Below are 24,075 nucleotides of genomic sequence, written 5' to 3'. Positions count from 1 at the left end.
GAACGTGGGTCTGATCCCTGGTCTGGGAATACTCCACATGCCGTGGGCAACTAAAGCCCCTGTGCCACAACTCCCAGGCTGAGTGCTACAACTACTGAAGAACCTGTGCCTAGAATCTGTGTTCCGCAACAAGAGAAGCTACTGCAACGAGCAGCCTGTCATCACAAGGAAGAGTAGCCCCAGCTCACCACAACTAGAGAAAGTCTGTGCACAACAACAAAGACTCAACCCAACCAAAAATTAATAAATAAATTATATATATTTCCTTAGGAATGTTCTTAGTCCCTCAGCCCTGTCTGACTCTTTGTGATCCCATGGACTGTAGCCTACCAGACTCCTCTTTCCATGGGGATTCTCCAGGCTACAATACTGGAGTGGGTTGCCATTTCCTCCTCCATTCCTTAGGAATATGTCTGATCAGATTTTATATATGGACAGTGTGTCCTATGCAGCAATATCTCTGTTGACACTGCTCTTTTGGTCTTGGCACAGCTGGGTCTTGCAGGATGAATGAAAAATTTATGAGGTGAGAAAGAAAATTGTGAATTACATCACCACTATCCCCTTAACTGCCACTCCAGTTGCTAGTGAGAAGTGGAATATTTCCTTGCCATGTTGGTAAACAAAGACGTCACAGTCATCATGGATTGCAGCCTTCAGTGTGAGCCAGTGAGCCCTAGCGGAACTCAGGAAGGAGAAGCATTCCTGCTAATCTAGCAGCCGTCAGACTACAGCCATTCCCTGTAGTGAGCCCTGAGGAAAGGAGGCTCAGGATGTGAAAATAGGACACTGGCTCCAGATAGGTGAGGTGCATTTGAAAGGAATGATTTCAGTGAGCCTGGACCCTTGCATTTCCAGTCTTAAAGGAAATCAACTCTGAATATTCATTGGAAGGACCGATGCTGAAGCTGAAGCTCCAAAATTTTGACCAGCTGATGCAAAGAACCAAGGCTTTGGAAAAGACCCTGATGCTGGGAATGGTTGAGGGCAGGAGGAGAAGGGGGCAACAGAGGAAGAGATGGTTGGATGGTATCACTGACTGAATGGACATGAGTTTGAGCAAACTCCAGGAGACAGTGAAGGACAGGGAAGCCTGACCTGCTGCAGTCCATGGGGTCACAAAGAGTTGGACATCACTGAGCAACGGAACAGCAACTCAGCTTTTAGGTTGTGAATGTTTTTTAAGTTGATACTAGAAACGTTTCTGGTGGGATCCCCTCTTACTTCCTCTCATATTTAACCTTTTAACTCAGTGGCCAACTTGAGTTAGCCAGCCCTCAATGCCTTATCTCCCATCATTTTAAATAACATGTTTTAATTGCTCATTCCAATTTTTAATGAGATCATTACTTTGAGAGTGTTAAGGAATGTGTTCTGTCCATGTAATATTTTATTTCTTTGCCTATTTTTGTATGTAATCAGTGGAAACATATTCAGGCAGTTCAAATTAATAAGTGATTCTCTGTTCCAAACTTTTAATTAAATCTTTGACTGTTAAATACTTTTGTTAAAGTGTGCTGCAGTTCACGGGGTCGTGAAGAGTCAGACACAACTTGGTGACTGAACAGCAATAACAAAGTAAATTCTAGAAAAAAGTAAGTGTCAATTCCAGTCACGACTTTGTAGGTTTGTAGGTCTCTGAAGTACTGGTAGAGCTCTAGTGTGGTCCACTTACAACTGCATTCTTAAAGTGGAAATTCCCCAACCTTTTTTTTTAATGCCATTATAGTGACATTTTTGTTACAGGGAGGGGTCCCCTTCCAGGGCCCCCGAGTAGGCTCTTGTCTAACACTCAGAAATGCGTTGTCTAATGAGACACACATGCTGACAAAGCAAGAGACTTTATTGGGAAGGGCATGCAGGCGGAGAGGAGAAGGGTAAAGAAACCCAGGAAGACAACCCTGCCACGTGGCTCATTAACCATTTTTAAGTAGACCTTTCAGTGTCATTACGTACATTCACAGTATTGTGTAATCATCACCATTACCCATTTCTAGAACTTTCATCATCCCAAATAGAAACAAACTCTGTACGCATTAAATAATAACTTCCGAATCTCTCCTCCTCCAACTCCTGGTAACCTCTATTCTGCTTTGTCTCTCTCTGAATTTGCCTACTTCTGATACCTTATGTAACTGGAATTGTACAGTTTTTGTCCTCTTGTGTTTGGCTTATTTTACTTAGCGTGCCTTCCAGGTTCATCCACATTGTAGCATGTGTTAGCACTGTCTTCTTTTTAAGATTGAACGTTATTCCGTTGTATGTGTATGCCACATTTTGTTTATTCATTCATCTCTCAGTGGGCACGTGGGTTATTTCTACCTTTTAGCTTTGTAAATTATGCTGCTGTGAATGTTGGCTTACAAGTATTTGTTTGAGTCTCTGATGTCAATTCTTTGGGATATATACCTAGTAGTCGGGTTGCTGAGCCATGGGTAATTCTGTTTAACTCTGAGAAGCTGCCAAACTGTTTTCTACAGCAGTTGCATCATTTTACATTTCTACCTACAATGTGCAAGGGTTCTGATTCCTCCAATTCTTTGCTCTTGGCATTTTCAGTTTTTTGATACCAGCCATTCTGTTATATGCAAAGTAGTTTTGATTTGGATTTTCCTAATGGTTAGTGATGCCGAGCATCTTTTCATGTATTTTTTTGTCTATTTGTATATCTTCTTTGATGAAATGTCTATTCAAATTCTTTGTCCTTTTTTTTAATATATATATACTTTTGAAGGCTGTAGTAGTTTGAGACTTTTCCAAATTGTTTTTGCAGAATGTTCCTCTTTGTGTGTGGTCCCTGAAGTCTCTGTTCCTTAAATTAATGCTCAGCTAATATGTTTATAGAGACTTCCTTGAATGCCAGCTCTTCCAGTCTTTGCAGATTACCTCTGTGCTTTGGTACTCCTTCAACCCTTAGCTAGGCTTCTTTGAATATAGAGTTCAGCCTGAGGTAAAAGCTTAAGTTCTTCCTTTCTGAGCATACAGGTAACTTTCTGTGGAGGTGTGGTTTAGTTGCTATGTTGTGTGGACTCTTGCGACCTCATGGGCTATAGCCTGCCAGGTTTCTCTGTCCATGGGATTTCCCAGGCAAGAGTACTGGAGTGGGTTGCCATTTCCTCCAGGGGATCTTCCTGACCCAGGGATCAAACCCATGCCTCCTGCAGAGCAGGCAGATTCTTTACCTGAGCCACCAGGGAAGCCTAGGTCACTCTCTAAATTCCCCCATATTTTTGACTGCTTTTACTTGTGTTAATTTCCCAGAATCTCCATGGCTTTTCTTCCAGGCCATAGATGGTCTAGTGTATGTCTCCATCTCTCTTGCCCTGGATGTCTGTGGGTCTGTAGTTTTCTTGTAGCTCTTCCAAGTACTGAAGTTCCAAACTAGGTGATAAAAAGGCAAGTGCCTTATGTCAGTCCTTCGGATACCCTCCAGAGAGGTTAGAATAGAATTGTGTAACAATTTCCATATCAGGTCTTCCCTATTCCCTGGAAACTGGGAACCAGGCTGCCGTTGCTGCTTCAGGAGCGGACATTGGCACAGGGGTGGGCACAGTGAGGGGAAATTCCGCAGAACTCCTCTGCCGTTTTACAGATGACTTCTTCTTGATTTGCTGTTTGCTTGGCTGGTGTTAACTTTGGACTGTTTTCCAGAGCTTCAACAAAGTTGGCTTAGACTGTTCCTGTTTCTTTTTCTTTTTGAAATTGTTCTGCAGTAATGAGAGCTTGGCACTTTCTAGCCTGCCATTTTGCTGACATTCCTCCTATTGAGTGTTTCTTTTTGTTTATTTTTGGCCTTTGTGGTGAGTCATGCGGATCCTAGTTCTCTGACCTGGGATCAAACCTGCACCACTCTTGTTGGGAACATGGAGTCTTCACCACTGGGCTGTCAGGGACGTCTGAGGGTGAGGTGACTCAGCACAAATGTGGGGGTCATCTCACTATTTGGGGAAACCCTAACAAAAAGTCGCTGCATTATTTTGGGCCTAGTTTGGGGGTTAGAGGGTACTGCAGGGAGGACAGAGAAAAGAACTAGGAATGAAAAAGTACTGTTTATTAACAAAGAGTTTAGAAAAGTGTTCTCCGCCCACAACCTCCAGGGAGGTCGGCTTCTGAGGGAGACTCTAGATAAAGAGACCTCTTAAGATACACATAGGAGCATGGCCAGACAGGGGGACCTGAGTCCTGGACTGCAGCTCACTTTAGAAACTGAGGTACGTCAGTTGTGCAAAGTCTGGTGTGGGGAGAGCAGCGTTGTCCTGTGACATCAGCCAGATAAAGCCAGATAATTGCTTACAGTTGACAGCATAACATGACTGTAATTGTTTATGTGAAAAATCACACACAGGAACTGGGTTCCTCAAGTGTACATTGTTTGAGCCCATTCATACAGATTCTAGAAGTAGCATTGAATTTGTATAGTAAAGGAATTTATATTAGTATTTGCCTGGGATTGAGCAAGATTGGGTTAGATTTATTGCAAAGGAGCAACTTTTTAATGGTTTTTTTTTAAGATTTTTTTTTTTTTGATGTGGACTGTTTATTTTTAAAGTCTTTATTGAATTTGTTACAATGTTGCTTCTGTTTTATATATTGTTTTCTTGGCTGCAAGGCATGTGGGATCTTAGCTCCCCAACCAGGGATTGAACCCACACCCCTTGCATTGGAAGGTGAAGTCTTAACCATTGGACCACCAGGGAAGTCCCTTAATACATTTTTTTAAAATTATACCATTGTAGACAGTTGTCAAAACTTAACTTACCAAGTGTACAGTTGAAATGGATGCCTCAAACTTGATTTTTAAAGTGAAGAAAATAAAAGTTTTAGTTGAATTCTAAGTGTAGTGGTAAAAATACTAGTGTGCTTACTGCAACTCAAAATTTCCAACCATATACAAATGTACAAAATGTGAACCCATATGGGTTGGTAAAGTCAGGTGAATTTTGTGTATGGCTTTATCCAAGCACCTGAAAAGAAAGTGATTGTAGAATCATGACTACTATTTAAATTACTATTAAATAGAATAGCTGGGTTATAAGGTAGTTCTGTTTGTAGTTTTTTAAGGAATCTCCATACTATTTTCCATAGTGGCAGTACCAATTTACAGTCCTGCCAACAGTCTATATTGTTGTTGTTCAGTCACTAAATCACTTCCAGATCTTTGGTTGACCCCATGGACTGCAGCATGCCAGGCTCCCCTGTCCTTCACTGTCTCCCAGAGTTTGCTCAAATTTATGTCCATTGAGTCAGTGATTCTATCCAACCATCTCATCCTCTGCCTCTTTCTCATTTTGCCTTGAATCTTACCCAGCATCAGGGTCTTTTGCAATGAATTGACTCTTCGCATCAGGTGGCCAAAGTTTTGGAACCTCAGCTTCAGCATCAGTCCTTCCAATGAATATTCAGGGTTGATTTCCTTTAGGATTGACTGGTTGGATCTCTCTGCTGTTCAAGGGACTGTCAAGAGTCTTCTCCAGCACCACAATTCAAAGGCATCAGTTCTTTGGCGCTCAGCCTTCTTTATGATCCAAGTTTCACATCGGTACATGACTACTGGAAAGACCTTAGCTTTGACTATACAGACCTTTGTTGGCAAAGTGATGTCTCTGCTTTTTAATACACTGTCTAGGTTTGTCATTGCTTTCCTTCCAAGGAGCAAGCGTCTTTTAATTTCATGACTGCAGTCACTGTCTGCAGTGATTTTGGAGCCCAAGAAAATAAAATCTGCAGTGCTTCCACTTTTTCCCTTTTTCTTCATATCTTCTCCAACATGTTGTTATTTCTTGTCTTTTCAATAATAAACATTCCAACAGGTGTGAGATAATATCTCATTTTGGTTTTGATTTGCATTTCCCCGATTAATAGTGATCTCTAACATTTCTTTCTGTTTATTTTACCATCTCTGTGTCTTCTTTGGAAAAATATCTACTCAGATCCTCTGTCCACTTTTTAAATCAGGTTATTTGTATTTTGTTGTTGTTGTCTTTATATATTTTGGATATTAGCCCTTTATTAAATATATAGTTTGCAATTAGATTCCTTTCATTCAATAGGTTGCCTTTTTTGATTATGGTTTACTTTGCTGTATAGATGCTTTTTAGTTTGATGTAGTCCTGTTTGTTTATTTTTGCTTTTGTTTCCCTTACCTTTGGTCTTTCATCCACAAAACATTGCCTAAGGCCAATGTCAGTAAGTTTACTTCCTTTGTTTTCTATTAGGAATTTTATAATTTCAGGTCTTACATTCAATTCTAATTCCTTTGGAGTTACTGTTTGTATATGGTGTAATGTAGTGGTCTAGTGTCATTCTTTTGCATGTGGCTGTCCAGTTTTCCCATGCTCCTGATTTAGAAGACTGTCCTTTCTCCGTTGTATGTTCTTTATTCCTTTGTTATAGATTAATTTTCCATATATGTATGGCTTAGTTTTGGTCTCATTCATCTGTATATCTGGCTCTGTGCCCAAACCATACTGTTTTGATTACTTTGTAGTATACAAATGATCCTTGAACAACATGGATTTGATCTAAGTGTGTCCGTTACAGCAGAGTTTTTTTCAGTAAAAATACACTACAGTACTGCAGGATCCACAGTTGGTTGACTCCAAAGATTCAAACCCTTGGATATGGAGGACTGACTATAAACTTAGATGTGTGTTTTCAACTATGTGAGAGGTCAATACTCCTAAACCCTGAGTTGTTTAAAAAGTTAACTGTAGTTTGAAGTCAGAGGGTGTGATACCTCCAGCCTTGATTTTCTTTCTCAAGATTGCTTTTGTGACTCAGGATCTTTTGTGCTTCCTATACAAATTTTAGAATTATATGTCCAAGTTCTGTTAAATACGCCATTGGGATTTTGATAGGAATTGCACTGAATCTGTAGTTTGCTTTGGGAATTATGGACATTTGAACAGTTTTAATTCTTCCAGTCCACCAGTACAGAATATCTTTCCATTTTTTTGGTGTCTTCTTCAGTTTCTTTTATCAGTGTCTTATAGTTTTTAGTGTACAGGTTTTCACCTCATTGGTTAAATTTATTTCTAGGTGTTTTAAACTTTTTGATGCAGTTGTAAATGAGATTTTATTTTTTTATTTGCCTTCTTGTGTATAGAAATGCCAAAGATTCTGTATATTGATTTTGTATCCTACACTTTATTCACTTATTCTAACCATTTTTTTGGTGGAATCTTTATAATTTCTATATATAGTATCATGACATTGGCAAGCAGTGACAATTTTACACTTCTTTCTTTCTGATTTGGATGCCTTTTATTTCTTTTTCTTGTGTAATTGCTGTGGATAGTACGTCCAGTACTCTGTTGAATGAAAGTGGTGAAAGTGAGCATACTTGTCTTGTTCTGGTCTTAGAGGAAAAGTTTTTATTTTTTAACTACTGAATATGATGTCAACTGTGGGTTTGTCATTTATGACCTTCATTTTGTTAACATTTGTTCCCTCTGTACTTAGTTTGTTGAGAGTTTTTATCATAAATGAATGTTGGGTTTTGTCAGATGCATTTTCTACATCCATTGAGATAATCATGATTTTCATTTTTCATTTTTTAAAATGTGATATATCATGTAGATTGATTTGCAGATGTTGAATCATCATTGATTCCCTGAAACAAATACCACTTGATTTTAGCGTTTGATCATTTTAATATAGTATTGGATTCAGTTGGATTCAGTATTTTGTTGAGGATTTTTACACTTATGATCATCAAGTATGTTAGCCTCTTCTATTTTCTTTTTGTGGTGTCTGGTATGCTGGTTTTATAAAATGTCTTTGGAAGATTTCCCTCTTCAAATGGAAGAGCTTGAAAAGGATAAGTATTAAATCCTCTTTGAATGTTTTATAGAATTTTCTTGTGAAATGTCTGGTTCTGGGCTTTTGCTTTTTGGGGAGGTTGTTGATTATGGTTTCCATCTACTTGCTAGTAATTGATCTATTCAGATTTTCTATTTCTTCATGATTCAGTCGTGGAAGATTATATGCTTCTAGGAATTTACTCATTTCTTCTAAGTTGTCCAATTTTCTGGTATATAATTGTTCATAGTAGTCTCTTACAGTTCTTTGTATTTTTGCGTTCTTTCATGGTGGGGCTATGACTGCTGCAATGGAGTGTCGGTGGGTGGAGCTGGCCCTCTGACTGGCTTCGGGGCCTGATGGTGGCTGCAGCAGTGAGCTGGCAGGTGCAGCTGTTACACTTCCGGCTGTGAAACCCAGTGGAGACCGAGGTGGGCAAGGCTCCCAGTAAGGTGTACCCTCTGGAGCTAACAGACCAGAGGGAGAATTTCACAATGGCATCTGCAAGGTAGCCTGAGATTGCAAAAGTTGTTCTCACCAGTTTCTTGGGCCCCAGGGAGCGTCCCAACTGTTCCTGTCTCTCCAGCAGACTCTTCAAGATGAGTGGGTGGATTCCCTTCACACTTCATTCCATGCGCTTTTCAACCTGGTGTTTTTGTGTGGAATGAGACTGTGCTCAAGCCCTTTAAGAGCAGGTTTTCCATTTTCTGCAGTTCTGTAGTTTTCCTGGGCTTACTTCTCATTGGTTTTCAAAGCCAGCTGTTGGGGGCTTCTCTCTCTTGTGCAGGATCTAGGGGTTTGGGTGCCTGATGTGGAGCTTGAATCCTCTGCTCCCAGGGGAAATACATATAGCTTTGTAATCTCTCCTGTCTGTGGTTTGCTGAAGTTGGGGTGTTTTTTTTTTTTTTTCCCTTGCAGAGACCATCCCTACGTCTCCTACCTGCCTTGTTGTTGTCCTTTTTTACCTTTTGTTGTGGAGACTCTGTTCATCTAGTTTTTAGGTCCCTATTAGGGAGAGTTACTCTGCATGTATTTGTAACTTTGTTGAGGCCATGGAAGGAAATGAACAGATCTCCTGAAATATTTCTGTATAGCATGCTTATATTTCAGCTTCTTGATTCTCATCCCAGTTTTGTCATAATTCATGAACTTACGAAGATGGGGAAGATAACAGTTACATTATGGGACGGGGGCAAAAAACAACTCTAGGTATTTCAAGCAGAAAGGTCCTTTATATAGGGAATTAACAGCTTACAAACTTATTCCAAGTGCTGGAACAGCACAGTAGGCAGGGACGACCTCTAGACCATGGTTCAGGGTTGTGATATTGTTGCAACCTAGAGGTCAGAAAGCTGTTTTTATGGCTGGCACCCCTGCTCCGTTGTCATATCTAGGAGGCTCATGCGCCTCATTAAACTTCAGAGTCTCTGTCACTAGAAACACTTATGTCTGTCTGACCTTACATGCTGAAAGCAGATGGATAACCTTTGCTTTCCTTTCTTCTTCCGTATCTTACTAGAGAACATCTCATTGGTAGAACTTTTTTTTTTTTTTAACATTCAAACCATGAGCTGCAAAGAGACTGGGAAGTATAAGTTCTAGATGTTAACCTATTTCAAACAGAAAGGAAGAGTGAAAGTAGGGAGGTCCTAGTAACTAAGACAAGGATATAGGTCTCTTTGATACCTCTGTCCCAACACACACGCTCCCTTTCTGTTACAGTATAACTATACTGTAACTTTGTTCAGGAAAAATATATAGTCTTTATATTGTTATGGTCATGCAGATGCTATTCATGATTAATACATGTAGTATATTTTTATTGTTTTCCCTTCCCCCTCACCTGCATACTTTACTGCTCTTGTGCTTTATTTGCTTGATTTTCTGTATATTTATTACTGATTCAACTCCAGACTCTCTTTTCATTTATTTCAGTCTCTTCTCAAACTACTCTTTCTTGAACAAATTACTCCTGAAGTTTTCTTAATGCTGTCAACTTTGCATGGCTGTTATCTATGTCTGGTGTATAGCTATTATCCTGTGATTTTTCTCGCATGACCATGGTTATTCTTTTCACCTCTTTCATACTTTACTCCCATGTGTTGATGGAGCACATTCTCAGCTAGCTTTCTGAGAAAGAATGTTAGATACAGGGCGAGGTGGTTTTATTTTTTGAGTTCTATTTATTTCTGTGTATATAAAGAAAAACTTTGTAGAACATTGCTAATACATATTTTTCCTGTGTTTCAAGAGCAAAAGCATCATTTTAGCCCATGAGAACCAAGATTGCAGATTGTACTACATGCTCTCAGCCTTTAAGTGTGGCTTGGCATTCTGCCATTTATTTTGATTTTTGGCAAGCAGTTTTGACCAAGTTGGTGACATGAGATGTATAAGTGATAATGCTGGATTATAAAAAAAATGAAGAAATAATATCACATTGGATATTAACAAGCAGTTATATTGGTGACTCCTTGTACCTTGATGGAAAGGGTAAGGAAACAGGATAAAGATCAACAGACTTAGTATTTTTAAACATCTCTTGGTATTGTGAAAGGTAGTGTATGCATCACTGTGATTTGTAGGTAACAAAATAATGTAGTTGCGCAGAAATTTCAGGAAATTTGAGGAAAATGAAGGATCACTGCCAGAATGTGATGCTGGGACTGCATCTCCATGGGAATTATGGGATGTTGATACTATATAACTCTGATTCAGTTACTCTTTTCCAGGGACACATTTTCTGTCCTATTTGGAGTATATGTAATTAATTTACTTTTCATTTTTTTTTATGCTTTTCCCCTACTCAATCCCTTACTGGGCATTTGTTAGAACATCTTATTAATATTTTATCTTCCATGTCGCTTGACTTCTTTTTTCATATTTTCAAAGTTTTATTCTATGCAGCATTCTGAGGAATATCTTCCTTTCTGCCTGCAAATCTTTAATTCTGTGCTCTACTGTTTTATAGTTTTTACTTCATCTATGGAGTTTCAACTTGAATTAACATTTCTTATTTCTGAACAGTTTCTGCTTGATTCATTTTTATATCTATGCTTCTTTAGAAACTGATTGCTTTTACTTAATGGGTTGTATTGATTTCTCTATGTGGCAATTTGAAAATTATACCTGTTGTGAAGATTGACTTCAGGTTGCCTAGTTTTCTCTAGTTCAAGTATGAATCTCTACCTCTCTGTTTCATATGCCTGTACTGCTTTTCCTTATGTTAAATTCTTTCATATATGTTATAGTTTTTTCTTGTGGTTGTGAGCTTATTTTCAAAAGAAATTATCTTGTAAAGAAATGTAGTTCATGACCTAATTTTTTTTTTCTTTAAAATTTCTGGCTAGACAGTATAGTCTCAGATTGCTAATCAGTTTACATTAATTGATTGGCTTAAGTACAAGTTTGTATTCCTTGCCCCACCATGGCAAAGACTTTGGGTTTTGATCTTAGGTAGTTCACTTTTCCACCTAATTTGGCGGGTGCCTTGTGTCTGTTTCAGATGTTGAGCAGGTGGTTGGAAAAAGAGGAAAGGGTGTGTCACTCACCTAGAGCAGACATCTTGGAGTACAGTCAAGTGGGCCTTAGGAAGCTTTGCTATGAACAAAGATAGTGGAGGTGATGGATTTCCAGTCGAGCTATTTAAAATCTTTAAAAGATGATGCTGTTAAAGTGCTGCACTCATTATACCAGCAAATTTGGAAAACTCAGCAGTGTCCACAGGATTGGAAAAGGTCAGTTTTCATTCGAATCCCAAAGAAAGGCAATGCCAAAGAATGTTCATAGTACCGTACAATTGCACTCATTTCACATGCTAGCAAGGTTAGGCTCAAAATCCTTCAAGCTAGGCTTTCGCAGTACATGAGCCAAGAAATTCCAGATGTCTAAGCTGAATTTAGGAAAGGTGAAGGAGCCAGAGATCAAATTGACAGCATCTGCTGGATCGTAGAAAAAGCAAGGGAATTCCAAAAAAAAGTCTACTTTGGCTTCCCTTGTGGCTCAGCTGGTAAGAAGCCACCTGGCAATGCAGGAGACCTGGATTGGGAAGATCCCCTGGAGAAAAAAATGGCAACCCACTGCGGTATTCTTGTCTGGGAAATCCCATGGACAGAGGAGCTTAGTGGGCTATAGTACATGGGGTTGCAAAAGAGTCAGACACAACTTAACAACTAAACAATAGTCATTGTCACTATTTCTGCTTATGATTCTTCTAAATCGCCATCTTTGTTAATTAAGAGAGAATTACTGTGCATATACAAAGAACTATCATTGTTCTACAAATGAGAAATATCTCCAGCAGTGAAAATACATATCTTTTAAGATAAAATTAGGAAATATTTCAGATTCATGTAGCCATGACTCTAACAAATGATAAACTTGGTTATTTACATCACACATCTCTAGCAGTAACTAACTAGGATATTGCTTCAGGGTGCAGCAGATGGCCTCTGAGTGGCTTGGTGAGGAGAATGTTTGCTAAAGGTGACAGAGTGTACTATCCAGCATATGCAGTAGGTCATTGGTAACGTAAGGTCTTAGCTTCAGGAAGTTATTAAGTATAAGGTCGGTCAGGGAGTAATTCCAAAACATTTTAATAAAGTACATATTTCTCAGCAGATAATATCTTCTGTTCAGTTCCTGTGTGGTAAGATGAAACGTTTAGGCTTTTCTCTAAATGACGTGCAATATAGAATCCTTGTGAGGTGTGTATGTATGATATATTTGTGAACCATGTGCAATATTTGTTACATAATATGTTTATGGATACATGTATCAGGCATGAAACTGATAAAATTTGATAATGTTCTATTATAAAATGAAGTACTCAAAAAAAATAAAATGAAGTACTCATTGCTAGTTCTGTGAAAGTAAATGATAGTGTATATACTCTATTATAATATGTATTTTAAACTATTATGGAAAATTGTAAACATACAAGAGTAGAGAAATGGAATAATGAGCCCCTATGTACTTAGAACCCAGCTTCAACATGATTATGATTATAGTATAAATCAACACATCCTAGAGATGCAGTTTCTTAAAAGAAAGAAAATTCTTTTAAAATAAAAGAGCATTTTCTTGTGGAAAATGCCTTAAAATTAATAGCACATATTTAATTTAGTACTGTGGAACACTGTACAATTGTTTTACTAAATATTAATTTTGTAAGTATTAATAATATTTTAAACTCAGTCATTTTGCTCTCTTGATATGTTTTAAAAAATAACTTTTCTGAAACAGATTTTTAGTGAACATATACTTCTAAATCCTAAGAAACTATGCTATGGTGAACAAAAGAGCTAGTACCATCCTTACATATACTTTGTAGTTGACATCTTATCATTTTAGATGCAGGAAGAATAAAATCATTGAAGGAAATTTCTCTATATAGTGGCTTCTTATATTTTTCTGTTTCATATTGTATTTTATTCTACATCAGTTATGGATTATCTACTTTAGGATCATAGTCTTATTACATATTTTTTACTAACAGATGCATTTATTAAGAATGACTCTTAAGGAAGTTAAATGAGCTTTGGTAGGTCCTCAGATTAATGAAACTGATGACTGTGACTTTCTTGATATTGGATAGGGAATTAGAACTGTAAGCCTAACATCTGCTTTACTTTCTTCAAAGTTTTTTGTTTCTAATAATTGTATTTTACAACCTACTTGCCTTTAACATTACTGTTTAAAAAGTGAAATACATAGTTTGCATGTTGCATACTGTCCACTGGGAATGATTAAGTGCTATAATTTTAGCAAACTGCATAGATAAACCTTATACTAATTATATGCATGAATTGTTACTTAGTATTTAAAGTATAAATTAACACAACATTGTAAATCAACTATATGTCAACAAAAAAAGGGAAAAAATTAATACTAAAAGTGTTCAAAAGCATAACTGCTATCATTAGAGTGTATTGATGTTATTTGTTAATGTCCCTATTAACTACTTATTATTTAACTGTATAAACTATAGAGAATTATTAAGCAATTTTTTGGGTAAAATCTGTTAGCATTATGATATGTGATGAATTAAGAACTTATCGTTTTTACTTTATTTTAGAGGGACATTTTCTGACAGCTGTTCTTTTATTTGATTTCAAGTGGGTGCTCATACCAGTTGTCATTACAGATCGATGTAACTTGCTCTAATACTTTTTTACCTTTGATTTGCCAAGAACTTCAGTTGGTTGTATGGAAATGTAAGCCTTTGTGTGAAGGAGTGTGTCATTGCATCAGAACTTGGCAATCACATGAATCTTAAGAAAACATGCTGTTTGTTCCCTAGAGAAGCTATTCTATAAGATGACTTTGTTTTTATATTCTGTGCTAGATTAAGTGATTTAGTTTGGTTTGGCCTAGGGCAAAACGTTTCAGGTTATTTTAGAAAATCCTGTATCTGATTAAACTTCTGAAAATAATAACCAGTTTTAAAGTTTTTCTTTTTAAAATTTTATCAGTAGGCTATGCAATACAGGATTCATTCTCAAAGTATCATTTGTAACTGACAGTGAAAGCTGTTGCAGTGTTCCATCTGGTATATGCAGTGTTCCAGGTATATTTATTTGGCTATGTCGGGTCTTAGTTGTGTGAAAACCATATATTTGAAACATTAAATATTTATTTCCTTTTAATTTGACACCCTCCATGATATTAAATGATGTAAGTAACAAGTCTTTTTTTGATAGTAATTTCTATTATAAACTCTTAAATATTATAATCCTGAACACTACGACTGTTATAAATAGTCCCTAATTGAACATAGAAATGTGATTGTTTTTAAAAAAAGAAATGCTTAATTTTCAGGAAATTCATCCATTTAAAATTTTTCTATACTAAAATATTTCTACCATGTATTAGTAAATTAGAACTTTTCACTCTACGTAAACCAAGCAAGCAAACAGCCATGACAAAGTATAATTATAAAAGTTAATTAGTCTAATTATTTGTTCAGAGTTTCAAGGAAGTCATAAAGCTTTCTTTCAGTTCATTTTGAATCTCTCTGATGTAATGTGTCTTCTTTCAGAGTTTCTTGTAAAATGCCAAGGTTATTAATAAATATTTCACTATTAAGTTAAAAAATAATGCATGCACATAGTAAAAAAAAAATCAGATTATACAGGTATATATAGATATATAGGTATATATAGATATAAAATGAAATAGAAATACTTCGCTCCCTCATTTTCTCAGTCTCTCTACCTCAACTCTTAGGCCCTTTCTTCAGAGTAACCACTGATAGTAGATTGCTATGTGTATCCTATTCAAGCATGTATGCATATATGAGTGTAATTTTACAGTTTTTTCTGTCTTTAATTTATCCATGTTCTGTACCTATATTGTTTTAGCTAAACATTTATTTTGGGTAGGAAATTGATTTATCTTATCTATTTATTTTATATTTAATCCCTAGAACGGTTGATTGACAAATAACATATAGGTGCTTAACAGATGTTTGTTGAGAGAATCTTCACATCTTCTCTCCACCTGTCTGATCACCAGGTACACACCGAATACTTACTTACTGTTTGCCAAACACCCTTCTAAGGCTACAGATGAAAGACAAAAACAAGGGCTGTGCCTGAATGTAATTTCCATATACATCCTTGGTGGATATATATCGTAAACAATGAAGTAAAACCCAAACAGATGGCTTCATGAAAGTAGTAGCACAGGTAATGTGATGAGAGAGGAGTTTCAACTTTAGATAGGATGGCCAGGCAAAACCTTTTGAAGAGATGGATTTTGAGCAAGGCCTAAATGATGGGGAAAAATGGTTTAGCAATCTAGAGAAGAGAAGTATAAAAGTTCTGAGGCAAGAATAAGCTTAGTGAGTTCAAGGAACAGAAAGAAGTTCAGAATGACTAGAGCATAAGTATTGTCTCATACCAAATAAATGTTGCTTCAGTGTGTATCTTTGTACATAAAAATATGTCCTACATATTTTTAAAAGACTATTAGTAGACCTGAGGGATCAAAAAGTATATGCATTTAAAATCTTGATAGCTATGGCATCTGTCTACTTTTATCCTTTCTCCCTTTCCCTAAATCTTTTCTTGATTACCCAGGCTGTGGGAAACTTGGATTATCTGGAGCTGGTAGGGAGTGGGCTGTGATGTGAGATAGTGAAAGGAATTCTTTTTTGTGAGAGAACGTGAATATTTGAGAGACTTTTGTCTAGTAAGATGGAAATCCATCAGTAGAACATATGCATATATTGTATATGTTGAGTTACCTGATATAATATTTGGCTGTCAGAAATACACTACTCTTCTTTAGCCATTTAATGAAACCATCCCAGTGCAGAAGTTATCAACATTTCTCAATCCAGAAAATCCAAAATTTGGCGTTGTTATAGTTGCATATAATTTGTTATAGTTAAAAATGATTCTTAACTTTATACTCTGGATTCAAATTATACAAATTTGTGATTAAACTAAGGAGACATTATGAAAAAGGAAAGCCATTAATCAAAGTCAGCTGAACACTTTTGCCATGTGTGGTTTTTATGGAGGAAAGTATACAGGTGTCTCCTATTTAAAATACGTTTTAAAAAATCCTGGATGTTGTTACTTTGAGGTGTGAAGTCCCATCTTTAAATGCCTTTCTATCCAAAAAGCATTGTTTCATTTTGAAGGATAAATGTCAGAATTACTCGTTCTTTTTTAGGCAGATTAGAAATTTTAGACTGGTCAAAGAACAAATTTTGTTTCAAGTGTTTTACTGCTGAGTAAACAAGGAGAGTCAAGTCCCATTTCAGAGCATGGAGATGTTTGTTTAATTTTTTTCAGTCTCCATTTTTTGATAGCATGAAAGTAGGAAATATAGGCAGATACATTCAAATTCCAGTGTAGTTAGAGGTGGTATGTGGTTTCCTTGACTATAAGTTGTTTTTTCTTTTTTCACTTATTCCGAGACTTAGAAACAACTTGAAGGAATGAGGTTAGGACTCTGATGGAGAAGATTTCATTTTAACACATGCTGATATGATATGTTCTGTTATAGTAAATATTTTATTTTTCTTTTTTATGTGGGTAATTTTTTCCCACATTACTTAAAGATGAACTTCAGTTAGATTTTATTTTGTTGCTCAAACCTGGTAACATTAGTAATGTTAAAGCATTTAACATATTTTGTCTGTGATATAATGATTTAGCACTTGATTAAGAAGCCTAGTTTATGTATCTACTGTGAAATCATCCCACTAATTTTAACATGAAGATATAATTTCTGATTTAAACAAGTTCTTGATATCAATCTTTAAGGTGAGTGTGAGGAAAGGAATCAGAATCTTATTAGTCTTAATCCTTTGTCCTAAAATTAATAGATGTGTAAAATATGTTGCATGTTTACAAAAATCTTCTATTCTATTACAATATGTAGATCTATAAGTTGTAATTATTTGAATCATTAGAACATCTAATTTTTGCTTGACAATATGCAAATGTGCCATTAAATCTGTTTTTTAAGATTTTTCCAGTTTAATGTCTGAATCCAAATTCATAAAGAGTTGGAAAAATGAGATGTCTGAGCTATAGGATTCACAGGGATTTCATATGAAGCCTATTTAATCAGGATAACACTGTTATTAATATTCATAATGTCAGCTGGAACACAAATGACAGACTATGGGGCCTAAAAATTTTACTTGGTGAATTTATTAAAAGTAGCTTAAAAAATTAATGAAATTGAAGTAAAGTTGGTGAATATGAAAATCTTGTGTTAGCAGAAAAAAAATCTCTATTAGAACTTTCTTTAAGACCATTTTGCATTGATGTCTTTTGACAGATTTCATTGGTACTTAAAGAAGAAAGATGCATGAATGGTCATTTAAGAGGATTTAAACACATTGGCACATTAATTTTTACATGAATAATAAGTACTTTCCAAAAGCAATTAACTTACAGTGTACAAGATATGAATTGAAAAATAAGACTGTGACATCAAGGGCAAAGCAAATGTGCTGTACATTTTAAACTTAGTGGCAGGACTTTTTAATATTTTGGTTTATTTTTATAGCTTGCATAGGCTGTGACTTAGATTATAGTTACTTTATTGCATTTGAAAGCATAGTAGAAAGAAATAATGTTCCCTCCCCGACTAAAAAAAATGGTACTGTTAAGCATTATCCCCTGCAAGAATCTATTGCATTTATTGGAGAATTAAACACTTGTTATACCATTGTTTATATTTGAGAATATATTCAATTTTGCAGAAAGTTAAAGGGATGATTCTGAATAGGCTTAGTGATACAAATACATATGTGTTAACACAGTCTTACTGATTATATCATGACTTAAATGTGTAATAAATAGATTTCTAAAAGTTTAGTATAAGAAGTTTAGTTGATATGAATCAGGTAGTATTCAAGTAAATTTGTCCTGAATGTTAGCCTAAAAAAGTAAAAAGTTGGGAATGGCTTAAGTAAAACTGGGGTGTTTTATTTTGTGTACTGCTTGCTATTCTTTACATTTTAAAATGTGCTTGTAATGATATTATACCAGTGCTGTAGGTCTTTTTTGTTGTTGTTGTTATTGGAGTTCATTAAAAACAATTAGTTTTAGACCATTTTGTGTAGTCACAGTAATACTGAGTGTTTAGTTTTATATCCATCAAAGATTATTTTTCTTATCCATTTTAGTACTTATAAAAACATAGCTTAAATCTTTAGCAGTCTAGTTAGGGTTTACCAATGAGAGAATATAGATGTTGGTCTGACAGTCCAAGAGGGAACTAGAAGTTTCACTTGCAGTAAGTGTCCTATATGAATGATGTAGTTTCATTAGATTATAGGAATTGCCTGGTATGTTTTGGGACTCATATTCAGAACTTGAATGGAAAAATCACTAATTACTAGGATGTGAAGAAATTATCACAATAAGCCATAAATGAAAATTTTTTGCTTATGGAATGAAATAAAGTTTACATATAAATTTATATATATGTATATATATATTTTTTTCTTTTTAGTATCCTTTAAAAACTTATGTTTTGAATTGGGGAAAATGTTTTGTTTTTGGCTCTGAAGTATTCACTTATATGCCCAGGAGAGGGCAGCATTTTACTGTATCAGTCTCATAAAAGAATTAGCCCTACTTAGACTGTCAATGTTTCTTGTAATTACTCCCAGTATATTTGTTGCTTGCTTATGAATTAACTTGCATTTATGGAACTAAATCATTCCAATCATTTAATTACACCTGAGGAGCTGAACTATAATTGCTTGCTTCCAACTAGGATCTGATATGGCTTGAGCAGTATTAATTTGGTGTTTACTTTTCTGAGTGCTAAAAGCATTAAAATGATTGTGCAATGGGATTACATTTTACTAATTGCTGGCATTCATTAGCTGGGTAAATGATGAGGAAGAGTGACTGTATATCGCAAAGGGATAAAATTATGGTTTTAAATAGTATATTACTAAGCACATTAAGGCCTGTAAGGCATGTTTTAAAATACTCCAGAGGTTATTAAAGACTGTATTTTCTTCATGTCTTGCTATATGAATCTCTTATTAAAAGACTGCAATTATTATTAACCTTTTTGGGCAATATGGAGGGAAATGGCTTCATTGACTGGAACATATTTCTTTGATATTAATAACTTCCTATATTTTCAGTTAATCCAAAAGTAAATGAGGAACTTAGAAAAAGATTGCCAACTCCAGATCAACATATTTAGAGAAAATTGGAATAGGAGAAGCTTGCTACAGCTTTATTTGAGGACTTTTTAAGGAACGCAGAGTTCTAGCTGTGAGGTGACTCTAATTTTATTATTCTCTTTAAAAGCATGCAAAAAAGTGAACTTGCATAGCTTTGATCATATTTATTATGAAAACAAATGGAAGAGAAAAATATCAATAATTCCACAAGCTGAAGATAACCTTTTAAAAACTAAGAGTAGCATTTTAAAATTATACACTATGAAATATTTATGTGAAAATATACATTCAAATAAATAAGTTTGAAATTTTTGCTATAAACTTATGACAAATAGCTTAAAATTTTTATTTTTCTTAAATTGTTGAAGTTGTGTTAATAGTTGGAGAAGACTTAAATAAACTGAATAGTTCCCTAATCAAAGGAGCAATGTCTAGACACTTACCCTTGAACTGTATTTACTAAAATGTAAGTGTGAATGAAAGAGCTTTTTTTCCTGAGAAAAAAGATTTAGTTTCACGTGTTGAAATATACAGTTAATTGTCCTATTATAAGTGTTTTAGAAAACCATTTATCCTGTAAATTCTCTGTTAAACAAAGGTAAGATTTAGGTGTGTTCTGATATATTGTTTTAAGTTTATTTATCTAGAGTTGGCTTTATTTTAGCCTCAAATCTTGGCGCAAAAACCAGAGACGTTGCCAGAGCAAACAAGAACAGAAGTGCAAATGGAGGACTGGTCAAAAGGTAAGGACTTTTAAGGTATTAATACCATACCCCAGGTGATGTGCTACTTTAAGGCACTGAATGAAGTGTGTTTGTTCTAACCAGTGTATTAGACAGAAGCAGATAAGCACAAGTATACATGCATGCACGCACACACGCAAGGCAGGAAGTATACACAAAAAGACCCACATTCTGCAGAAGAGACACAAGGATAAAGAGAAAAGGGCACAGAGCAAGAGATACTGAAAGAGAAAAAGGAAGGCAGACACACACCCACAAAGTGATAGAGGAGATTGGGAGAACGACTAGCAGAGAAATGCACACAGAGAGGTCATTGCGGAGAAAGAAACCCAAACAGAGAAAGGAGACAGACATAGGAAGGAGATGGTAAACTCAATGAAAAAGACGCAGATACACATACAGAGGTACACAGAGAGAGACGCAGGCGTGGATACACACAAAAAGACTCACATCTCGAGACTCACAGGAGAGAAATAGCAGAGTAAGAGAAACACAATGAGGAGACAGACATACTGTGACCGAGAGAGAGGGGCTGGGGGGGGACGGGAAAGAGACACCCCGAGAGAGGGGGGCACTGTGTGCACGCAGACACTCTCAGAAGGAGACAGAGATGAGACCCAACGTGAAGGAGGGAGAGGATGCACACACTGCAGAGATGGACAGACATTATGGAGAGGAGACACACATACCCAGAAAAACAAAGACACATCCAGGCACAGAGACACTTGTACACCAAAAGACACTCAGAGACAACCACAGAGAAACAGTCAAAGGGGGACTCTCCCTAAAGAGGCAGAGCCACAGACACTGGCAGAGATGTACAGACGAAAGCGGAAGAAACACTTCGAAAAAGAGACAGAGACGTGAACACAGTCAGAGACAAGGAGAGAAACAGAGAGAAAAGCACAGATACGCACAGGCAGAGGGAGAGAGCGGTCAGAGAGAAATACAGTTTGAAAGACAGACAGACAAAGAGGTGTCCTGCCAAAGAGAGAAATAGTGGAAGGATGGATGGATGGATGGATGGATGGATGGGTGGATAGGTACAAACGTAGGGAGATAAGTAGAGGACACCCATCTGTGTGGAGAGCAAGGTAGAACAAGCGCCACACAGACAGGTTTTAAAAATGTTTGGTTTTTATTTGAGGTCTTTTACACTAAATCTGGATACAGTTGCAGATCTGAAATCCTTGGATAACAAATCATTCTGAATATAGTATGACATATAGTTGAAAACTTGAAATTTTATGTTCGTCATTTTTATGTCCTCTAAATTTTTACAAATAGAATTATTATCGAAACATTGCACACATCTCTCTTTCCCCTCTCCTTCAACAGGGCTTTCTTCACCATTTAACAACCACACTGTTAGCTCTTTCAGAAGGTTAAAGGCCATTTGAGGGAACTCTTCTGTCATCCTTGAACTAAATCAGTTAATAGCTACACGTTCTTTTGAGATACAGAAAGATGCTGCACTGAGTATATCTTTTTTGATTTCTCCATTTGTTTTTGATTTCTATACTGTTATCAGTTTTCTTGTCATTTATGCGTACCATAAGTAACCTTTCTCTTATTTGTGATTCCAGGCTACTGTCCTGAATTTAGAATCCAGGTAACAGATTACATTGTGTATAAAGGAATAGCAAGCAATATCTGAGTAATGTATATAGTTAAAGGTTTTAATGAAAAGTTAATAGCTTTAGTGGAAGGATTTTGTGGCACTTGATTTTAGTCTACTCTCTTTATATTCAAGTTGTGATAATGATGTATTGGTGTGAAGCAGGAAACTATTTGTTGTAGCTGTTTTTATTCATTTATGCAGATAAGCAGGCAAACACTCTTGAAAAACTCAAAGCAGTTCTTACTCAATGTATGTGCAAAATAAGAAAAGAGGAAGTAAATAACAATGCCCTTCTTGCTTTTGTTCCCTGTTCAGAGGTCACATTGCTGTGAAAGCCATGTGGTTCACATTATAGACCAAAGGATCTTTAAGGAGCCAAAGGAATTATTTTTAATATTTCTAAAGAGTAGGGGCTGTAGAGGAAATACTTCTCACAAATGTGGAACAACCAGGAGAAATGTTAAGGAAGGGAACTGCTGAAGCTCTAGGACACTTGTGGAGAGGAAGGTTTTAGGGCTGAAGACAGATGCATAAATAGTTTGCAGGAGGCACAGACTGTAGGAGACGTGACTGAAACATCATTAAGAAAATTTGCATTTTTACAGACATTTTTTGGACATTGAAAATAGGACTAAGACATTCCTTAAGGACCTATTAATGAAACATTATTAACAAATAAAGTTAAACAGGTAAATGAAGTGTCTTTTGAGTTTTGTGATAACGGATACATTTAAACACATGGTTACTTCTTTGTTATCAAGGTTCATGGGATTTTTCATAAAGCACAGATTTCTTCAAAGCTCTGTCTAACACAAATGTTCATGGGCTATTCTTATAGTTATTTTATTTAAAGTTATCTTAATTTTTAAGGAAACGGAGCTAATTAAAAACTTTTATTACACTTTGTATCATCCTACAAGTTTCATTATAAGGAATGCTGAAGTGGTTTTCTTTTCCTAGCTTTATTTTAGAAACATTGCTGAAATATTTGACATTAAAGATTTGATGAGGTAAACAATGTTAACAGGTGAAAAGATTTACATTTTTCTTGGTTTTTATCATTATTCTCAGTTTAGAAAATGTAAAGCTGAGGTTGATAGGTAGGGTAAGTGAAGACATCTATAAACTGTACAGGTTTCTTTGGGTAGTTTGAAAAAAAAAACAACCCAGCCCTGAATGAATGAAATTTTAGGTTGCGGAAGCAATAGGTGACAACATTTGTGTGTTGTCTAGTGAACATTGGTAACATCTTCTGGCTTACTTAAGAGGTAATGATGATTTGTCCTTTCATGAAAGCTTTCTCTTTTTCAATATTCCTTTTTCCTCCCTGCTTTTGAAGAAAAAAAATGAAATGGCGCAGTCAAAGAGCATATGTAAAGTTAACCCTCAGAAAGAACCAGTTTACTATATGATTGATTGTTTAGCCTGTCTTAAGCATTTACTTATTATTTACTTAACAATGTAAGAAAAAAGTCTTGAGGATCAGAAATCTCTTATGAGTAATTATTGGGAATAGTATGATAAATTACTGGATAGTTCTTAAATTTTGGTGATTTTTATTAAATTAGCAGAAACACGGTTGTTTTATAGTGCACAACAGTCTGTTGGAAATAATTTTAAGTGTGGTTTATGAGTAAACATGGTGCATATATACCTACAATAATGGTAAAAATGAGGTCTGGATACCAGTTAAATTTAGAATATTGTTAAACTTGTTTAAATTTAGAACCTTTAGGGGTCAGTGTTCCCTAAGAAAGGTTAAAGAAGGTTATTGTGCCTACCCAAATTAAACACTGTCTGCTATGTTTTAAATATTTCTTACCAATTGAGGGTAAGAAATGGTAGGAATCATACAGCTTGAAGAATCTTTAGACAAAAACCTTTCAATTTCATGAGTTTCTTGAATATTTTTAGGTTTAATATTTTAGGAGTTATATTTAATATTTGTTTTATACACAGAGTAGTTATTTTCACTTATGTATTATCTCAATTTAAATGTGAAGCACATTTTAAAAACTATTTTAAGCATAGTTTAAAAAAGTGAGCATAATTCTAAATCATTGTCTCAATTGAAACTTGAGTTGAAAGCCTTCTGGAACTGCTTGTATCAACAGAGTTCTTACATGTTGCAGTTTATTGGAGGTTAGCAAATATTTTAAAAAATCTTATCTTGCTGCTCTAAGTAAAAAGCAACTGTCTTCCTTATATGTAAAGAGGACATAATTATGTTACCATGA

The 24,075-nt window shown here is 35.7% G+C and overlaps 1 protein-coding gene across 4 annotated transcripts in view; it reads left to right on the top strand.

Annotated features, from left to right (window-relative positions):
• The window catches only part of MIPOL1 (mirror-image polydactyly 1), a 284,075-nt gene that overhangs the window by 35,310 nt on the left and 224,690 nt on the right, over window positions 1-24,075 (top strand). For 3 of the 4 annotated variants that reach the window (XM_043489769.1, XM_043489765.1, XM_043489767.1), the window contains exon 2: window positions 20,139-20,217. In XM_043489769.1, the coding sequence (XP_043345704.1) occupies window positions 20,199-20,217 (19 nt within the window). In that variant the 5' untranslated portion in view covers window positions 20,139-20,198. Of the gene's footprint in view, window positions 1-19,432; window positions 19,571-20,138; window positions 20,218-24,075 lie in introns of those variants that run through there. The other variant, XM_043489766.1, reaches the window with a different exon arrangement.

Source organism: Cervus canadensis, chromosome 17 (assembly GCF_019320065.1).
Source record: "Cervus canadensis isolate Bull #8, Minnesota chromosome 17, ASM1932006v1, whole genome shotgun sequence".
In the NCBI taxonomy this organism is placed as follows: domain Eukaryota; kingdom Metazoa; phylum Chordata; class Mammalia; order Artiodactyla; family Cervidae; genus Cervus; species Cervus canadensis.
Note: the sequence above shows the minus strand (reverse complement) of the source record. Positions and strands in the feature narration are given on the sequence as shown.